Here is a 15,167-nt window from a genome sequence, read left to right as displayed (position 1 = left end):
GCTGCCTGACCCGCGGAGTTACTGCAGCATTTTGTGTCTACCTTCGATTTAAAACAGCATCTGCAGGGGAGGGGGTCAACTCATTAAAATACACGACGGCAGGATGCTTGAATCGGAATGGTTACGATGAATGATGGGCAATCGCAGGCAAATGGGACTCACGTCGATGGAGCATGGAGGAGCTGAGCCCCAGGAGCAGATTCCGTGCTTTGTGACTCTGAATTCCGCACGTATTCCATAACCTGCCCTCAGTGTGTAAGGATGCGGTTATCAAAGTGGAATTAGTGAAAAATAGGTGATAGATTTGTCGGCGCGGATCGAAGGGTTAAAGAGCTTGTTTTTGTTTGTGTGTGTAGCATGTCTTTATGAGTGAACAAGTGCACGAATTACCCTGAGTGGGAATTTCACCGCGTTCATCAGCTCCTGTCTGAATTTACTCTGGGTCGCCACGTATATACATGTGTTGGTGCAGGTACTGAGAAGCTGTAAAAACCCCGAAGCGACAATCGTGATATAGTAATAACCGGTGGGGGAGCCGTCATATCCGATCTTCGCAATACGCGTAAAGATGTAAAAGACAGCTTGTGTTGCCCACAGCAATATGAAAGTGCCCGTGATACTAAAGAGTAAAACAATGGATTTCCTGCGGTTCTCCATCTCCGGGTCCTTGTCATTCTCTCCGTTGCTGCGGCCCCGGAGACCCCTGCGGACTCTGCTGGCCGCTACAATCCGCCTGACCGTCAGCACATTGAGCAGAAGGATCAGAAAGAACGGGAGACAAGGGGTGAGAACGCGGTATGTGACACCATATGCGATCCATGCAGACGATGTATAGAAGGTGGGTTTAGTGTAGCACTCCCAGGGAAGATTATCAAACTCGTAGCCAGTCTCCAACGTAAAACACCTGGGGATATTCTCCAAACAGCCCAGCACAATCACTGCCCCGATAACTGCAGCCGCCGTTCTCTCGGTACAATATTTTATTTTCAGCTTCTCACAACAAATGGCCACAAACCGATCGAAGGTGAAGGCTACCGTCAGCCAGACAGAGACCGCGGTGGTTGCAAAGACCAGGAATATGACAGTCGTGCACACGGGAGTAATGTTGAGAAAAGAATAAGGGAAGTAAATTAGAATAGTCAGACGTAGAAAGGGATCAGTGATGCCGACCAGGAGATCAGACGCTGCCATGGCCACCAGGTAGCGTGTGATGCATTTGGAGAGACCGCATTTACCTCGACAGAGTATCACTATCGCCAACAGGTTCACTGTGAAGGGGAGAAGAAATATTACTGACACAAGACCTGCACAAATGTATCTGAGCAACATTGTCTGATTGGAAGATTTTCAAATTTGGATGCGTTGACCAAATGACCCGAAAATGCTCAGAGACTGCAGCGTTTGGGTCACGGTGCGCACGCAACCCATCAAACGCCAATGTATATTAGGGTCACAGCTTTTAATTCCGTCCACATTCTCATCAACTGCCCTCCAGATTGCAGCATCCATCCATCCACACTCTGGCCCGTATTGTAGTGGGAGAACCATTAATAGGCAGGTCAACTGCACGTGGGAGGAAAGACGAGCGCAGCCAGGAATAGCGCGGAGTCGGAGGACGACCGATGAAACATTGCACATGTGGAGATTGAACCTGCATCTCCGGAACTGTACGACATCGGCATTACTGACTGTGGCGCGGTGGCGAGGATGTAGAGAGAGTGGCGCAGTCCAGGATAAACAACGGGCATGACGTACACACTGCGGCAGTTACAGAAGGAAAATGGATATCTGACGAAATTAAACAAGTTAATTATTGAAACAGAAATAAAATGTTTGTTTAACGTCGGCAGCGCCGGAGTAGTTCACGGAATGTCTCACAGCATGAGCACGTACATGAAAATCAAAGACAAAACAAATTACCGAAAACAGCGACAGTCGCTATGGTAGGGAAATATATATCTTCAATTCGATAGATCAATGGATATCCCATAGCTGTGAGACACAATTAACTCCTGTAGCTCCGTCAGTCCGTCATCGCCGCAGCTCTGTGGTCCTGCCTTCTGGTGCGCACCGAGATATACAGAGCGATAGGTCTCCAGCGACAAGAACTCATACCTGCTGATCATCATTAGTGACGCTCAAGAAACAAACACCTTGCGTCACAGCCATTGACTGCACCATGGGAGATGACAAGCAAATCACTTGAGGATCGAGTAAAAAAACAAAGCGGGTCGCTGAAAAAGGTCACTATCCGAAACGTCATATCACATCATATATATATACAGCCGGAAACAGGCCTTTTCGGCCCTCCAAGTCCGTGCCGCCCAGTGATCCCCGTACATTAACACTATCCTACACTAGGGACAATTTTTACATTTAACCAGCCAATTAACCTACATACCTGTACGTCTTTGGAGTGTGGGAGGAAACCGAAGATCTCGGAGAAAACCCACGCAGGTCACGGGGAGAACGTACAAACTCCTTACAGTGCAGCACCCGTAGTCAGGATCGAACCTGTGTCTCCGGCGCTGCATTCGCTGTAAAGCAGCAACTCTACCGCTGTCATCTCCACACGTTCTCCAAAAATGCTGCCTGTCCCTCTGTTACACCAGCACTTTATGTATGTTTCACTGAAAGTAAGAATTCATGCTTTCCAATGAATTGATGGTCCATGACACTAGGTTATTTCATTTAATGTTGGTGTGATTTCGATGAGTATCACCATTGATCCCATCTACCACTCCAGCTATCGTATTTTATTTCCAAAAATAAATCATCATTCACGCCACGGTGTCCCTGATATTGCAAGACAGATACTGAAATATTCGTTTGAATTTCCATTCGACATTTCTTCCTCACATTTTTGACCACGAATAGTAGTGGTGATATAATGCTGCTTTCCCGCATTGATAACCGCATCTGCTCCAACAGTCCCCGGTCCAGGCGTGCTTCTCACACACTCCCTTCCTTCCATTAATCCCAGTTCCACTGAATATCGACCCTGATAAAATATTACTTTCGAAGATAATAACAAGCATCTGCAATTACTGGTTTATGCCAAAGATAAACACAAAACACTGGAGTAGCTAAGCGGGGCAATGTATATTTTATAATATTTTATATAATGGCAGTTTCTATACCGTCTCAAAGTCCAACTTCGATAGCCATTACTGCTCGGGATGGAGTGGAGGTATGGCTGATGCAAACACCGCACTCTGAGATAACAAAAACAAATACTCCAAACGCTGTTTCTTGACTAATTGGTCTTTATTAACGTAGCACACATCAAAAGAGTAATTCATAACTTTTCGTTCTTATCAACTGTTTCTTCTGCATACAATACAGTCGAGATTGTGTAGTCGTGTGTTCGTGGTTGTGGTAGTGTGGTCGTATGGTTAAAAACTGTATTCTCTCCATCCTCCGAGACTGAACTGACACCCAATCTCTCTGGCTACGGTAGCCTCCTCAGATGTAGGCACTCCTCATTACGTATCAAATCACACCCACAAACATGCAACAACAAAAAAACAGAAACTAGAAATATTAAACAAAGCCATAATATAATGATAGTAACCAATTTAAGCGTAATTGGCTCCTACACATCGGCCCCTAATTGTTCTCCGTATACACCGAAGCAATTATCAATAGATATTAAACGGAACAATAAAAGCTTACGAAGTTGCGACAACATGTGACTTCTTCCTCAATGCCCGATCTGTTCATAAATATGGCGTCACAGCAATGTTGAAATATGAAAGTTCTTCGAGAGAATAATAGGATGCTTAGCCTCTTCAGGCATCGCTAGTTTATTCAGGCGACCAGCTAGTCTCAGAATTCCTTTATCCAGTATTGGATCAAGCCTATATAAATGACAACTTCTTTTAACATCATGCTCACCAGATTGTAATGTTGATAGCGCTTCCTTGTATCCTTGTCTTTGACAGAAAGAGAAGGCTGCATTTTCTGCCTTAAAAAGATTATCATGACATGAGCATTGTCCCCGGTATGAGGCCTTAAAGACTTGCATCTCTTTGTCAACCTTTTCTTTCAGCTTGTCAGAATCTGTTTCAAGGCTGCTCATAGCAGCCCGAGTTTCCTTTCTCTTACGAGTCCGCTGCAAAAGCATTGTATTTACTTTAAGAAACCAAGCTACCACAGCTTTTAACTTATTCCATGAGGAGAAATGGTAATATATCACATGTAATGGTGGTGCTGGCTCGAAGGGCCGAATGGCCTACTCCGTCACCTATTGTCTATGGTCTATTGTCTATTGTTTATTAAATAGTTTGTTCAATCCAATGGATCCTTGATAATGGCGTTCACTGAGATGTCTTGCTTGATCTCAGTATTGTTAGCAGAGATTTCAGTTTCTAGGTTAAACCTTGGCCATTCTCGCTCTGTTTTACAGAGAAACTCTGGCCCACTGATCCATCTCTTACTGCTCCAGAATCGGTTTGCTGTTGATCCTCTCGAGGTTTCATCTAGAGATTTTCCTTGGTATTAACATACTTCCACTGTGATACATTAGTAGCATCCCTTACAAAAGAGATCCTGTTTGCTACCAATGTTAGGACGCGTTTGTTTTCATTGTTGATGTACTTAAGCACTGTCATGCTATCAGTCCAGAAGGTAGATTCCTCCAGCTTAAGCTGCTGTTCTGTTTGCAGTAATATGTAAATTCTGACAGCTAAGACTGCGGCTGCAAGCTCCATTCTGGTCATTTGCTTCATTGGTGCCACTCTGGCCTTTCCCATTAAGAATGCAGCATGTACTTCATTGTTATCAGTTTCCAGTCTTAGATATGAAACTGTACCGTAAGAATTTTTACTTGCGTCAGACAAATAATGCAGCTGTGCAAATTTGATTCGGCCAAAGTTTGTAGGCTTCATACACCGGTCCACCCTGAACTCCGAGATCTTGTCGAGATCTACTAACCACTCTGTCCATCGCTGAGAGAAGATTTGCATTGTACTCTCATCCCATTCAAATTTCTTCTTGCAGACATCTTGTAAAAATTACTTGGCTGGTAGTGTAAATGGTGCAAGAAATCCCAACGCGTCGTAAAGAGAACCAAGCACGGACAGGATTCTCCGTCTTGTACATGGTCGTTCTTGAATCGAAATTATGAACTTGAATACATCTGTTTCAACGCACCAGTGCAATCGCAAAGCTCTCTCCATGGGCAGATTGTCTTTGTTCAAATCCAACTCCCGGGTCTCCTTGGATCTGTTATCTAGTGGAATGGTTTCCAATACAGCACGGCTGTTGCTGATCCATTTCGATAGCATGAATCCTCCCTTATTGCAGAGGGAAGTCAGATGTTTTACCATTTGGATTGCTTCCTGTTCCATCGACATGGATTTTAAACAATCGTCCACATAGAAATAGCTCTTTACGGTGTTTGTCACTTCTTCTGGAAAGTGAGCTTCATTGTCCTCGGCGCTTTTCCTCAATGCGAAGTTTGTATAACTTGGTGATGACACTACTCCTGTATTCAACGAGATCTTGTGGTGCATCACCATCCGGCCACCATAGGAATCGCAAGGAGTTAACATGCTTTTCCGATACCTTGACCTGATGAAACATTGCCTTGATATCCGCCATCAAAGCCACCGGTGCTCATCTGAATCCGAAAAGGACTCCGATGATTGAGTTCGTTCGGTCTGGATCCTGCAGCAGGTGACAATTAAGTGATTTACCCTTGAAAACCGTAGCACAGTCGAAGAGCACTCTTAAAGTTCCTTTATTTGAATGATACCCCCAATGTGTGGGATGTACCAAAGCTCTCCATCACATCGATTCAGCTGGTCTTCTAGTACCATTTCAGCATAACCATTATTAATCATCTCCGTGAGGAAAGGTGTATATTCTTCATGAAATTTTGTATTCTTGCCAAACGCGTTTCAGATCCTAAAGGCGTTGTTCTGCAATGCAGCGGTTAATCGGCAGACTAACACTTTCTTGTTTGAAAGGTAAGTCTAGGCAATGGTGCCCTTCTATCATCTTTACTGAGTGATTACTAATTTCCAAAAAGTTCCCAACATCCCCTCCATCCACTGGGGGTCGCTAGATGACTTTAATGCAAGGCCATCACTGCATTTAACATTGCAGTAGCCTGCAAAGTTATCCTAATATGATGCATTAGTCACGTTTAACATTTGAGAGGTTTTGCAGGATTATTATTGCATTTCACATCGCAGGGTGTTGCAATATTTCTTTAATGCAAGGCGATCACTGCATTTAACATTGCAGCAGCCTGAAAAGTCATCCTAATGCGATGCATTTGTTCCATTTAACATTTGAGAGGTTTTGCAAAATTATTGCAATTAATTTTATTGCATTCAACATCCCAGGGGTTGCAATATTGCTTTAATGCAACGCCAGCGCTGCATTTAACAATGCAGCAGCCTGCAAAGTTATCCTAATACGATGCATTAGTTGCATTTAACATTTGAGAGGTTTTGCAAAATTATTGCAATTAATTTTATTGCATTTAACATCCCAGGGGGTTGCAATATTGCTTTAATGCAACGCCAGCGCTGCATTGAACAATCCAGCAGCCTGCAAAGTTATCCTAATACGATGCATTAGTTGCATTTAACATTTGAGAGGTTTTGCAGGATGATTGCAATTAATTTAATGCATTTAACATCCACTGGGGGTCGCTAGATGACTTTACTGCAAGGCCATCACTGCATTTAACATTGCAGCAGCCTGCAAAGTTATCCTAATGCGATGCATTAGTCGCATTTAACATTTGAGAGGTTTTGCAGGATTATTATTGCATTTCACATCGCAGGGTGTTGCAATATTTCTTTAATGCAAGGCGATCACTGCAGTTAACATTGCAGCAAGCCTCAAAAGTCATCCTAATGCGATGCATTTGTTGCATTTAACGTTTGAGAGGTTTTGCAAAATTATTGCAATTAATTTAATGCAGAAAACATCCATTGGGGGTAGCTAGGTGACTTTAATGCAAGGCCATCACTGCATTTAACATTGCAGTAGCCTGCAAAGTTATCCTAATATGAAGCATTAGTCACGTTTAACATTTGAGAGGTTTTGCAGGATTATTATTGCATTTCACATCGCAGGGTGTGGCAATATTTCTTTAATGCAAGGCGATCACTGCATTTAACATTGCAGCAGCCTGAAAAGTCATCCTAATGCGATGCATTTGTTGCATTTAACATTTGAGAGGTTTTGCAAAATTATTGCAATTAATTTAATGCATATAACATCCATTGGGGGTCGCTAGATGACTTTAATGCAAGGCCATCACTGCATTTAACATTGCAGTAGCCTGCAAAGTTATCCTAATACGATGCATTAGTCACGTTTAACATTTGAGAGGTTTTGCAGGATTATTATTGCATTTCACATCGCAGGGTGTTGCAATATTTCTTTAATGCAAGGCGATCACTGCATTTAACATTGCAGCAGCCTGAAAAGTCATCCTAATGCGATGCATTTGTTGCATTTAACATTTGAGAGGTTTTGCAAAATTATTGCAATTAATTTAATGCATATAACATCCATTGGGGGTCGCTAGGTGACTTTAATGCAAGGCCATCACTGCATTTAACATTGCAGTAGCCTGCAAAGTTATCCTAATATGATGCATTAGTCACGTTTAACATTTGAGAGGTTTTGCAGGATTATTATTGCATTTCACATCGCAGGGTGTTGCAATATTTCTTTAATGCAAGGCGATCACTGCATTTAACATTGCAGCAGCCTGAAAAGTCATCCTAATGCGATGCATTTGTTGCATTTAACATTTGAGAGGTTTTGCAAAATTATTGCAATTAATTTTATTGCATTTAACATCCCAGGGGTTGCAATATTGCTTTAATGCAACGCCAGCGCTGCATTTAACAATGCAGCAGCCTGCAAAGTTATCCTAATACGATGCATTAGTTGCATTTAACATTTGAGAGGTTTTGCAAAATTATTGCAATTAATTTTATTGCATTTAACATCCCAGGGGGTTGCAATATTGCTTTAATGCAACGCCAGCGCTGCATTGAACAATCCAGCAGCCTGCAAAGTTATCCTAATACGATGCATTAGTTGCATTTAACATTTGAGAGGTTTTGCAGGATGATTGCAATTAATTTAATGCATTTAACATCCACTGGGGGTCGCTAGATGACTTTAATGCAAGGCCATCACTGCATTTAACATTGCAGCAGCCTGCAAAGTTATCCTAATGCGATGCATTAGTCGCATTTAACATTTGAGAGGTTTTGCAGGATTATTATTGCATTTCACATCGCAGGGTGTTGCAATATTTCTTTAATGCAAGGCGATCACTGCAGTTAACATTGCAGCAAGCCTCAAAAGTCATCCTAATGCGATGCATTTGTTGCATTTAACGTTTGAGAGGTTTTGCAAAATTATTGCAATTAATTTAATGCAGAAAACATCCATTGGGGGTAGCTAGGTGACTTTAATGCAAGGCCATCACTGCATTTAACATTGCAGTAGCCTGCAAAGTTATCCTAATACGAAGCATTAGTCACGTTTAACATTTGAGAGGTTTTGCAGGATTATTATTGCATTTCACATCGCAGGGTGTTGCAATATTTCTTTAATGCAAGGCGATCACTGCATTTAACATTGCAGCAGCCTGAAAAGTCATCCTAATGCGATGCCGGGGGTAGTAAATACAATAATAATACTATAGTAATAATAATTTATATTATTAATAATAAGAATTAATCAAAGATTGATTGATTGATCGATCGGTGGGTGGGTGGGTGGATGTCAGGAGGAACCGTACACCAATAAAGATTTTTTCACAGACAGCACTTGTTTATAACGCGCGCGCACACACACGCACGACACCTGTTTATTCTTTATCCCTGTTCCGTATAAGTATGTATGTATGTACGGGGTTAATCAATATCTGTTATGGGCTGAGTGTAAGACAAGTGTTTGGGCCCTTCAGGTTGGCGCGGGTGGCAGGCAGGCAGGCAGGCAGGCAGATAAAAGACGGCCATCGCAAGCTTGGTCACAACTGCTGGAGTGTCGGAGTGTCTACTAGACTGGGGTAAGTCAGTCAGCTCACACACACACACACACACACACACACACACACACACACACACGCACACAATTAGGGTGACGTCTGTTTTTTATTGCTGGGGGGGAGAGAGAGGGGGGGGAGAGATAGAGCTGGGGGAGAGAGAGAGGGGGGGAGAGAGCTGGGGGGTGAGAGAGGGGGGGAGAGGGGGGGGAGACCCAAACACAAACACAGACCCAAACACAAACCCAAACACAGACCCAAACACAAACCCAAACACAAACACAGACTCAAACACAAACACAAACCCAAACACAAACCCAAACACAAACACAGACTCAAACACAGACCCAAACACAGACCCAAACACATCAGACACACTTCCCAGAAGCACTTCCACATGCCGGATAGTCTCCTCCCTGCCCTGGAGGTTCCGCTACGTGCCGGGGGTAGTAAATACAATAATAATACTATAGTAATAATAATTTATATTATTAATAATAATAAGAATTAATCAAAGATTGATTGATTGATCGGTGGGTGGGTGGATGGATGTCAGGAGGAACCGTACACCAATAAAGGTTTTAATGGTACCATGCATTAGTTGCATTGAACATTTGAGAGATTTTGCATGATTATTACAATGATTTTAATGCGTTTAATACCACAGAACAGCTGCAATTTTGCTTTAATGCAAGGCCTGCGCTGCATTTAACATTGCAGGAGCCTGCAAAGTTGTTCTAATGCGTTGCATTAATTGCATTTAACATTTGAGAGGTTTTGCAAAATTATTGCAATTAATTTTATTGCATTTAACATCCCAGGGGGTTGCAATATTGCTTTAATGCAACGCCAGCGCTGCATTTAACAATGCAGCAGCCTGCAAAGTTATCCTAATACGATGCTTTAGTCGCATTTAACATTTGAGAGGTTTTGCAGGATTATTATTGCATTTCACATCGCAGGGTGTTGCAATATTTCTTTAATGCAAGGTGATCACTGCATTTAACATTGCAGTAGCCTGCAAAGTTATCCTAATACGATGCATTAGTCACGTTTAACATTTGAGAGGTTTTGCAGGATTATTACTGCATTTCACATCGCAGGGTGTTGCAATATTTCTTTAATGCAAGGTGATCACTGCATTTAACATTGCAGCAGCCAGAAAAGTCATCCTAATGCGATGCATTTGTTGCATTTAACATTTGAGAGGTTTTGCAAAATTATTGCAATTAATTTAATGCATATAACATCCATGGGGGGTCGCTCGATGACTTTAATGCAAGGCCATCACTGCATTTAACATTGCAGTAGCCTGCAAAGTTATCCTAATATGATGGGTGTTGAATGAATGGAGCAAACTGCCAGAGGAGGTATTTGAGGCAGGGACTATCCCAACATTCATGAAACAGTTAGACAGGTGCATTAATAGGACAGGTTTGGTGGGAAATGGACCAAATGCAGACAGGTGGGACGACTGTAGATGTGGCATTTTGGCTGGAGTGGGCAAGTTGGGCCGAAGGGCCTGTTTCCACACCATATCACTCTATGACTCTATGGGTACAGGTTTGAACTACCTCCTCTGGCAGCTCGTTCCACACACCCACCATGCTTTATGTGAAAAATTACCCCTCAGATTCCACAGATTCACAATTCATCTCAACTGGGGAGGCCGACGACAGTTCAGTTTTTCCTCATCTCAGTAATAATTGAGCTACCCCTTATTCGTAAACTGTGATCCCTGTTCTGGACTCCCACAGCATCGGGAACATTTTTCCTCTATCTAGCCTGTCCAATCCCTTAAGAATTGTATATGTGTAAGAAGGAACTGCAGATGCTGGTTTAAACAGAACATAGACACAAAAAGCTGGAGTAACTCAGCGGGACAGGCAGCATCTCTTGGGAGAAGGAATGGGTGGAGACCCTTCTTCAGAATTCTATATGTTTCGTCAAGATCACCTCTCATCCTAAATTACAGTTAATTCAAAGGAGCTCTCACACACACTCAGTCTGTATTTCTGTGCCTATTTATTAATTAATACGAGAGCGTTTCTCCCTTCCTGCTGTATATATTTGGCACACATAGAAACTGAAAGAAACACTTCAATGATCTGAGACATATTAAAACGACCAACGTATATGATAGGCAGTTATATCGTGTTGTTGTTTAAACTGCAGGTTTGAGAAAATTCGACACCTGTTGGCGTGTAATTCCTCGGATTTCTAGGCTAGAGTTTAGTTTGAGGAGAGTGAAGCACCTGTTGGATACTTGTGAGGGAGATGAACAATGTGCCTCCGTTGTTGGTGACACCACCACCCAATACAGTATCGCCACTGTTGTGCAGTCAGTGATGTGTCTGCTATGTGGCTACAACTGGGGAGGCCGATGACAGAGCACATTAGTGATTACAGAACCGCTGATTCCAGTCATGGGAACTGCAGGGAAACAGGCCCTTCGGCCCGACTCGTCCATTTGGACCGAGATGCATATCTACGGTAATCTCATTCACCTGTATTTGTCCCATATCCCTCCATTCCTATCCGAAACAACGGCTGTCTAAATGCTGTTTATTTGCTGTGATGGTATCTATCCCCACCGCCTCAAATGAAAAGATTGTTGCATATTTGAAGTCAGAATTCCCTTAAACCTCTCCCCTTTCGAATAAACGTAAGTTCTCTGGGTTTAGAATCTCACAGCCTGGGAAATAACTGTGACCATCTACTCAACCCTGCTATAGTTGACATAATTTTACAAGCCTCAGTAAGGTCATCCCTCTGCATTCTTGCTCCAATGAGATAAATCCCACCCGATCAAATCTGTCCTCAAACTAACGCTGTCCATTCCAAATAACATCCTGATGAATCTGTTCCGCACTGCCTCTGGCAACGGGACATCATTTGTATAATATGGTGACCAGAACTACACAAAAGGGCCTCGCAGATATTTGAAGTACGACGTAGGAGAGCGCTGCACTTGGAGGAGCAGTTAAGTCTTGGTTACTCTTTGTTTGGATGTTCAGCTGTCGTGCAAGTGTGTTCACAATCAGACGCACATGGGAAGTGAAACCACCAGTGAGTTCTGAAGTGTCGGTACCGATGAACTGCAACCGAGGCCTATATCTCTTGATGCAGGAGGATGAGGGATGAACTTCTACAGATCAACAAAATAATGAGAGGAATAGATCTGGCAGACGCACAGAGAAGGGAAAGCAGGAACCATGGGGAGCAGGTTTAAGATGAGGGGGTGAAATTTAATCTGAACCTGAGGGGTATTTTTCACACAAAGGGTGGTGGGTGTGTGGAACGAGGTGCCAGAGGAGGTAGTTCAGCCCTGTACTCATAGTCATAGAGTGATATGGTGTGGAATCAGGCCCTTCAGCCCAACTTGCCCACACCAGCCATCAGGCCCCATCTACATTAGTTCCACCTGTCTGCATTTGGTCCATATCCCACCAAACCTGTCCTATTCATGTACCCAACCTGTCTAACTATTTCATAAATGTTGGGATAGTCCCTGCCTCAAATTCCTCATCTGGCAGTTTGTTCCATACATCCACCACCCATTGTGTGAAAAAGTTACCCCTCAGATTCCTATTCAATGATTTTCCCTTCAACTTAAACGTATGTCCTCTGGACCTCGATTCGCCTATTCAGGGCAGGAGAATCCGAGCATCCACTACATCTATTCCTTTCATGATCTAAAACATGTCTATAAGATCACCCCTCGTCCTCCTGCGCTCCAAGGAGAACAATCCCACCCAATTGATTCTGTCTTCAAACTAACGCTGTCCATTCCAGATAACATCCTGGTGAATCTGTTCCGCACTGTCTCTGGCAACAGGACATCATATCTGTAATATGGTGACCAGAACTACACAAAAGGGCCTCGCAGATATTTGAAGTACAACTGAGGAAAGCGCTGGAACTTGGAGGAACAGTTAAGTCTTGATTTTTCTGTTTATGGGTATTCATTTGTAGCGCAAATGCGTTCAGAATCATAAGCAGATGGGACGTGAAACCATCAGTGAGTTCAGAGGTGTCCGTACCAATCAGCACGAGGCAAATGTTGTCAATGTTGTCACTGGTGAAAATATATCTGAGCAGCGTGCGATGGAACTGGGTAGCTGGTTGTTACAGTATGTGAGATGTCCTTGGAATGGATGATACAAAGAACATACCTGTGTGTTACGTTAATGTGGTCAGTGATGGGTGTGGATAAGCAGTGACATTATCTGTGTGGTCAGTGATGGGTCTGGATAAGCAGTGACATTATCAGTGTGGTTAGTGATGGGTCTGGATAAGCCGTGACATTATCAGTGTGGTTAGTGATGGGTCTGGATAAGCAGTGACATTATCAGTGTGGTTAGTGATGGGTCTGGATAAGCCGTAACATTATCAATGTGGTTAGTGATGGGTCTGGATAAGCAGTGACATTATCAGTGTGGTCAGTGATGGGTCTGGATAAGCAGTGACACTATCAGTAATTAATCTCATCTCTAATGAGCTCTCACTGCATCTTGCTGTTCTATCCACGTTGGCCGGTGCAGACGTTTTTATTTGTTATTTTCATTTTAATAGGCAGTGGTTAAAATGAATAAATATCTTTCTCCTGCATACATGTGAGTAACACATAATGCGTCTCCCCAACACTCCTCACTCTCTCTGCCTCTCTCCCTCCCCCTCCGTCCATTCTCTCTCTCCCATACCGATCCCCCGTCTCTCTCCCCAATTTTCTGACCGTCTGACTTCCCATCTCCTCCCCTCTCTCCACACTCCTCCCCACTCTCTCCCGACACTCCCCTCTGTCCTGCCACCTCCAATCTCTCTCCCCACACACCTCCCCATCTCTCTCCACACCCCCTCTCTCCCCACTCTCCTCTCATTCTCCACCCCACACTCTGTCTTTCTCCCCACACACTCACCACTCCTCTCATTCTCTGTCCCCACACTCCTCCCCCTCTGTCTCCCCCATTCCCCCTCTCTCTCCCCACATTCCCCCTCATTCCCCACACACCTCCACCTCTATCTCCTCACCTCTCTCCCCCGTTCGTCCATTCTCTGCCCCATCTCTCTCTCCCCACATACCTCCCCTCTCTCGCCTCACTCCTTCCTCTATCCCTCCCCTCCCATTTCTCTGCCACATTCCTCCACTCACTCCCCACTCCTCCACTCTCTCCCATCACTCCTCTTGTACCTCTTTCCCCTGTACCCCTCGCTCTCGCTACATTCCTCCCCACCCTCGTTTCACTCTCCCCACTCCTCCCCTCCATCCTCACATTCCTCTAACTCGCTCTCCACACTATCCTTCCTCCCTCTCTTTCACACTCCTCCCACACTGTCTCCCCACTCCTCCCCCTCTCCCCACACTCCTCCCGTTCTCTTGCTACATTTTCCTATCTCCCCCACCCACCTCCTCTCCCTCTCCCACACTCCCCCCTGCATCCTTTCTCTCTCCACACAATCCCTCCTCCCGTTCTCTCACACTCCTCTCCCTCCGTATCCCCACTCCTCCCCTCCCTCTCCCCACAGTCCTCCCCTCTCAATTCCCACATTCCTCCTTTCTCTCCACAATCCCCCTCCTCCCCAACACTCCTTCCTCTCTCTCACCCCACACACCTTCCTCTCTCCCACACCCACCTCCTCTCCCTCTTCCCCACTCCACCCCCTCCATCCCCACATTCCTCCCACTCTCTCTCCACACAAACCTTCCTCCCTCTCTCTCACACTCCTCCCTCCCCTGTCCCCTAAAACCACCTTTCTCCCCACACTCCTCCCCATCATTCTCCCCACACTCCCCGTCTCTCTCCACACTCCCCGCTCGCTCACCACGGTCATCCTGCCTCCTCTCTCTCCCCACTACCTCTCTCTCCCCACACTATTAAATTCCTCTCCACACACTCCCTTTCTTCCCACCCTCCATCCCCACAATCCTCCTCCTTTCTTTCCACTCCTCCCCTTTCTCTCCCCACACAGCTCCCTTTCTCCCGACACTCATCTCCTCTTCCTCCCCACACTCTTCACTCTCTTTCTCTCTGGATAAGTAGTGACATTATCAGTGTGGTCAGCGATGGGTCTGGACAAGCAGTGACATTATCAGTGTGGTCAGTGATGGGTCTGGATAAGCAGTGACATTATCAGT

General features: G+C 44.4%; 1 protein-coding gene across 1 annotated transcript; it reads right to left on the bottom strand.

Moving 5' to 3' along the window:
• Nucleotides 1-363: 363 nt before the first annotated feature.
• LOC144590909 (putative G-protein coupled receptor 139) lies at nucleotides 364-1,329 on the bottom strand. The gene has a single exon (XM_078395272.1). It carries the CDS (start codon nucleotides 1,327-1,329, stop codon nucleotides 364-366), a length of 966 nt encoding a protein of 321 aa, XP_078251398.1.
• Nucleotides 1,330-15,167: the final 13,838 nt, after the last annotated feature.

The sequence above is a fragment of the Rhinoraja longicauda genome, unplaced genomic scaffold (assembly GCF_053455715.1).
Source record: "Rhinoraja longicauda isolate Sanriku21f unplaced genomic scaffold, sRhiLon1.1 Scf000391, whole genome shotgun sequence".
Taxonomy (NCBI): Eukaryota; Metazoa; Chordata; class Chondrichthyes; order Rajiformes; family Arhynchobatidae; genus Rhinoraja; species Rhinoraja longicauda.
Note: the sequence above shows the minus strand (reverse complement) of the source record. Positions and strands in the feature narration are given on the sequence as shown.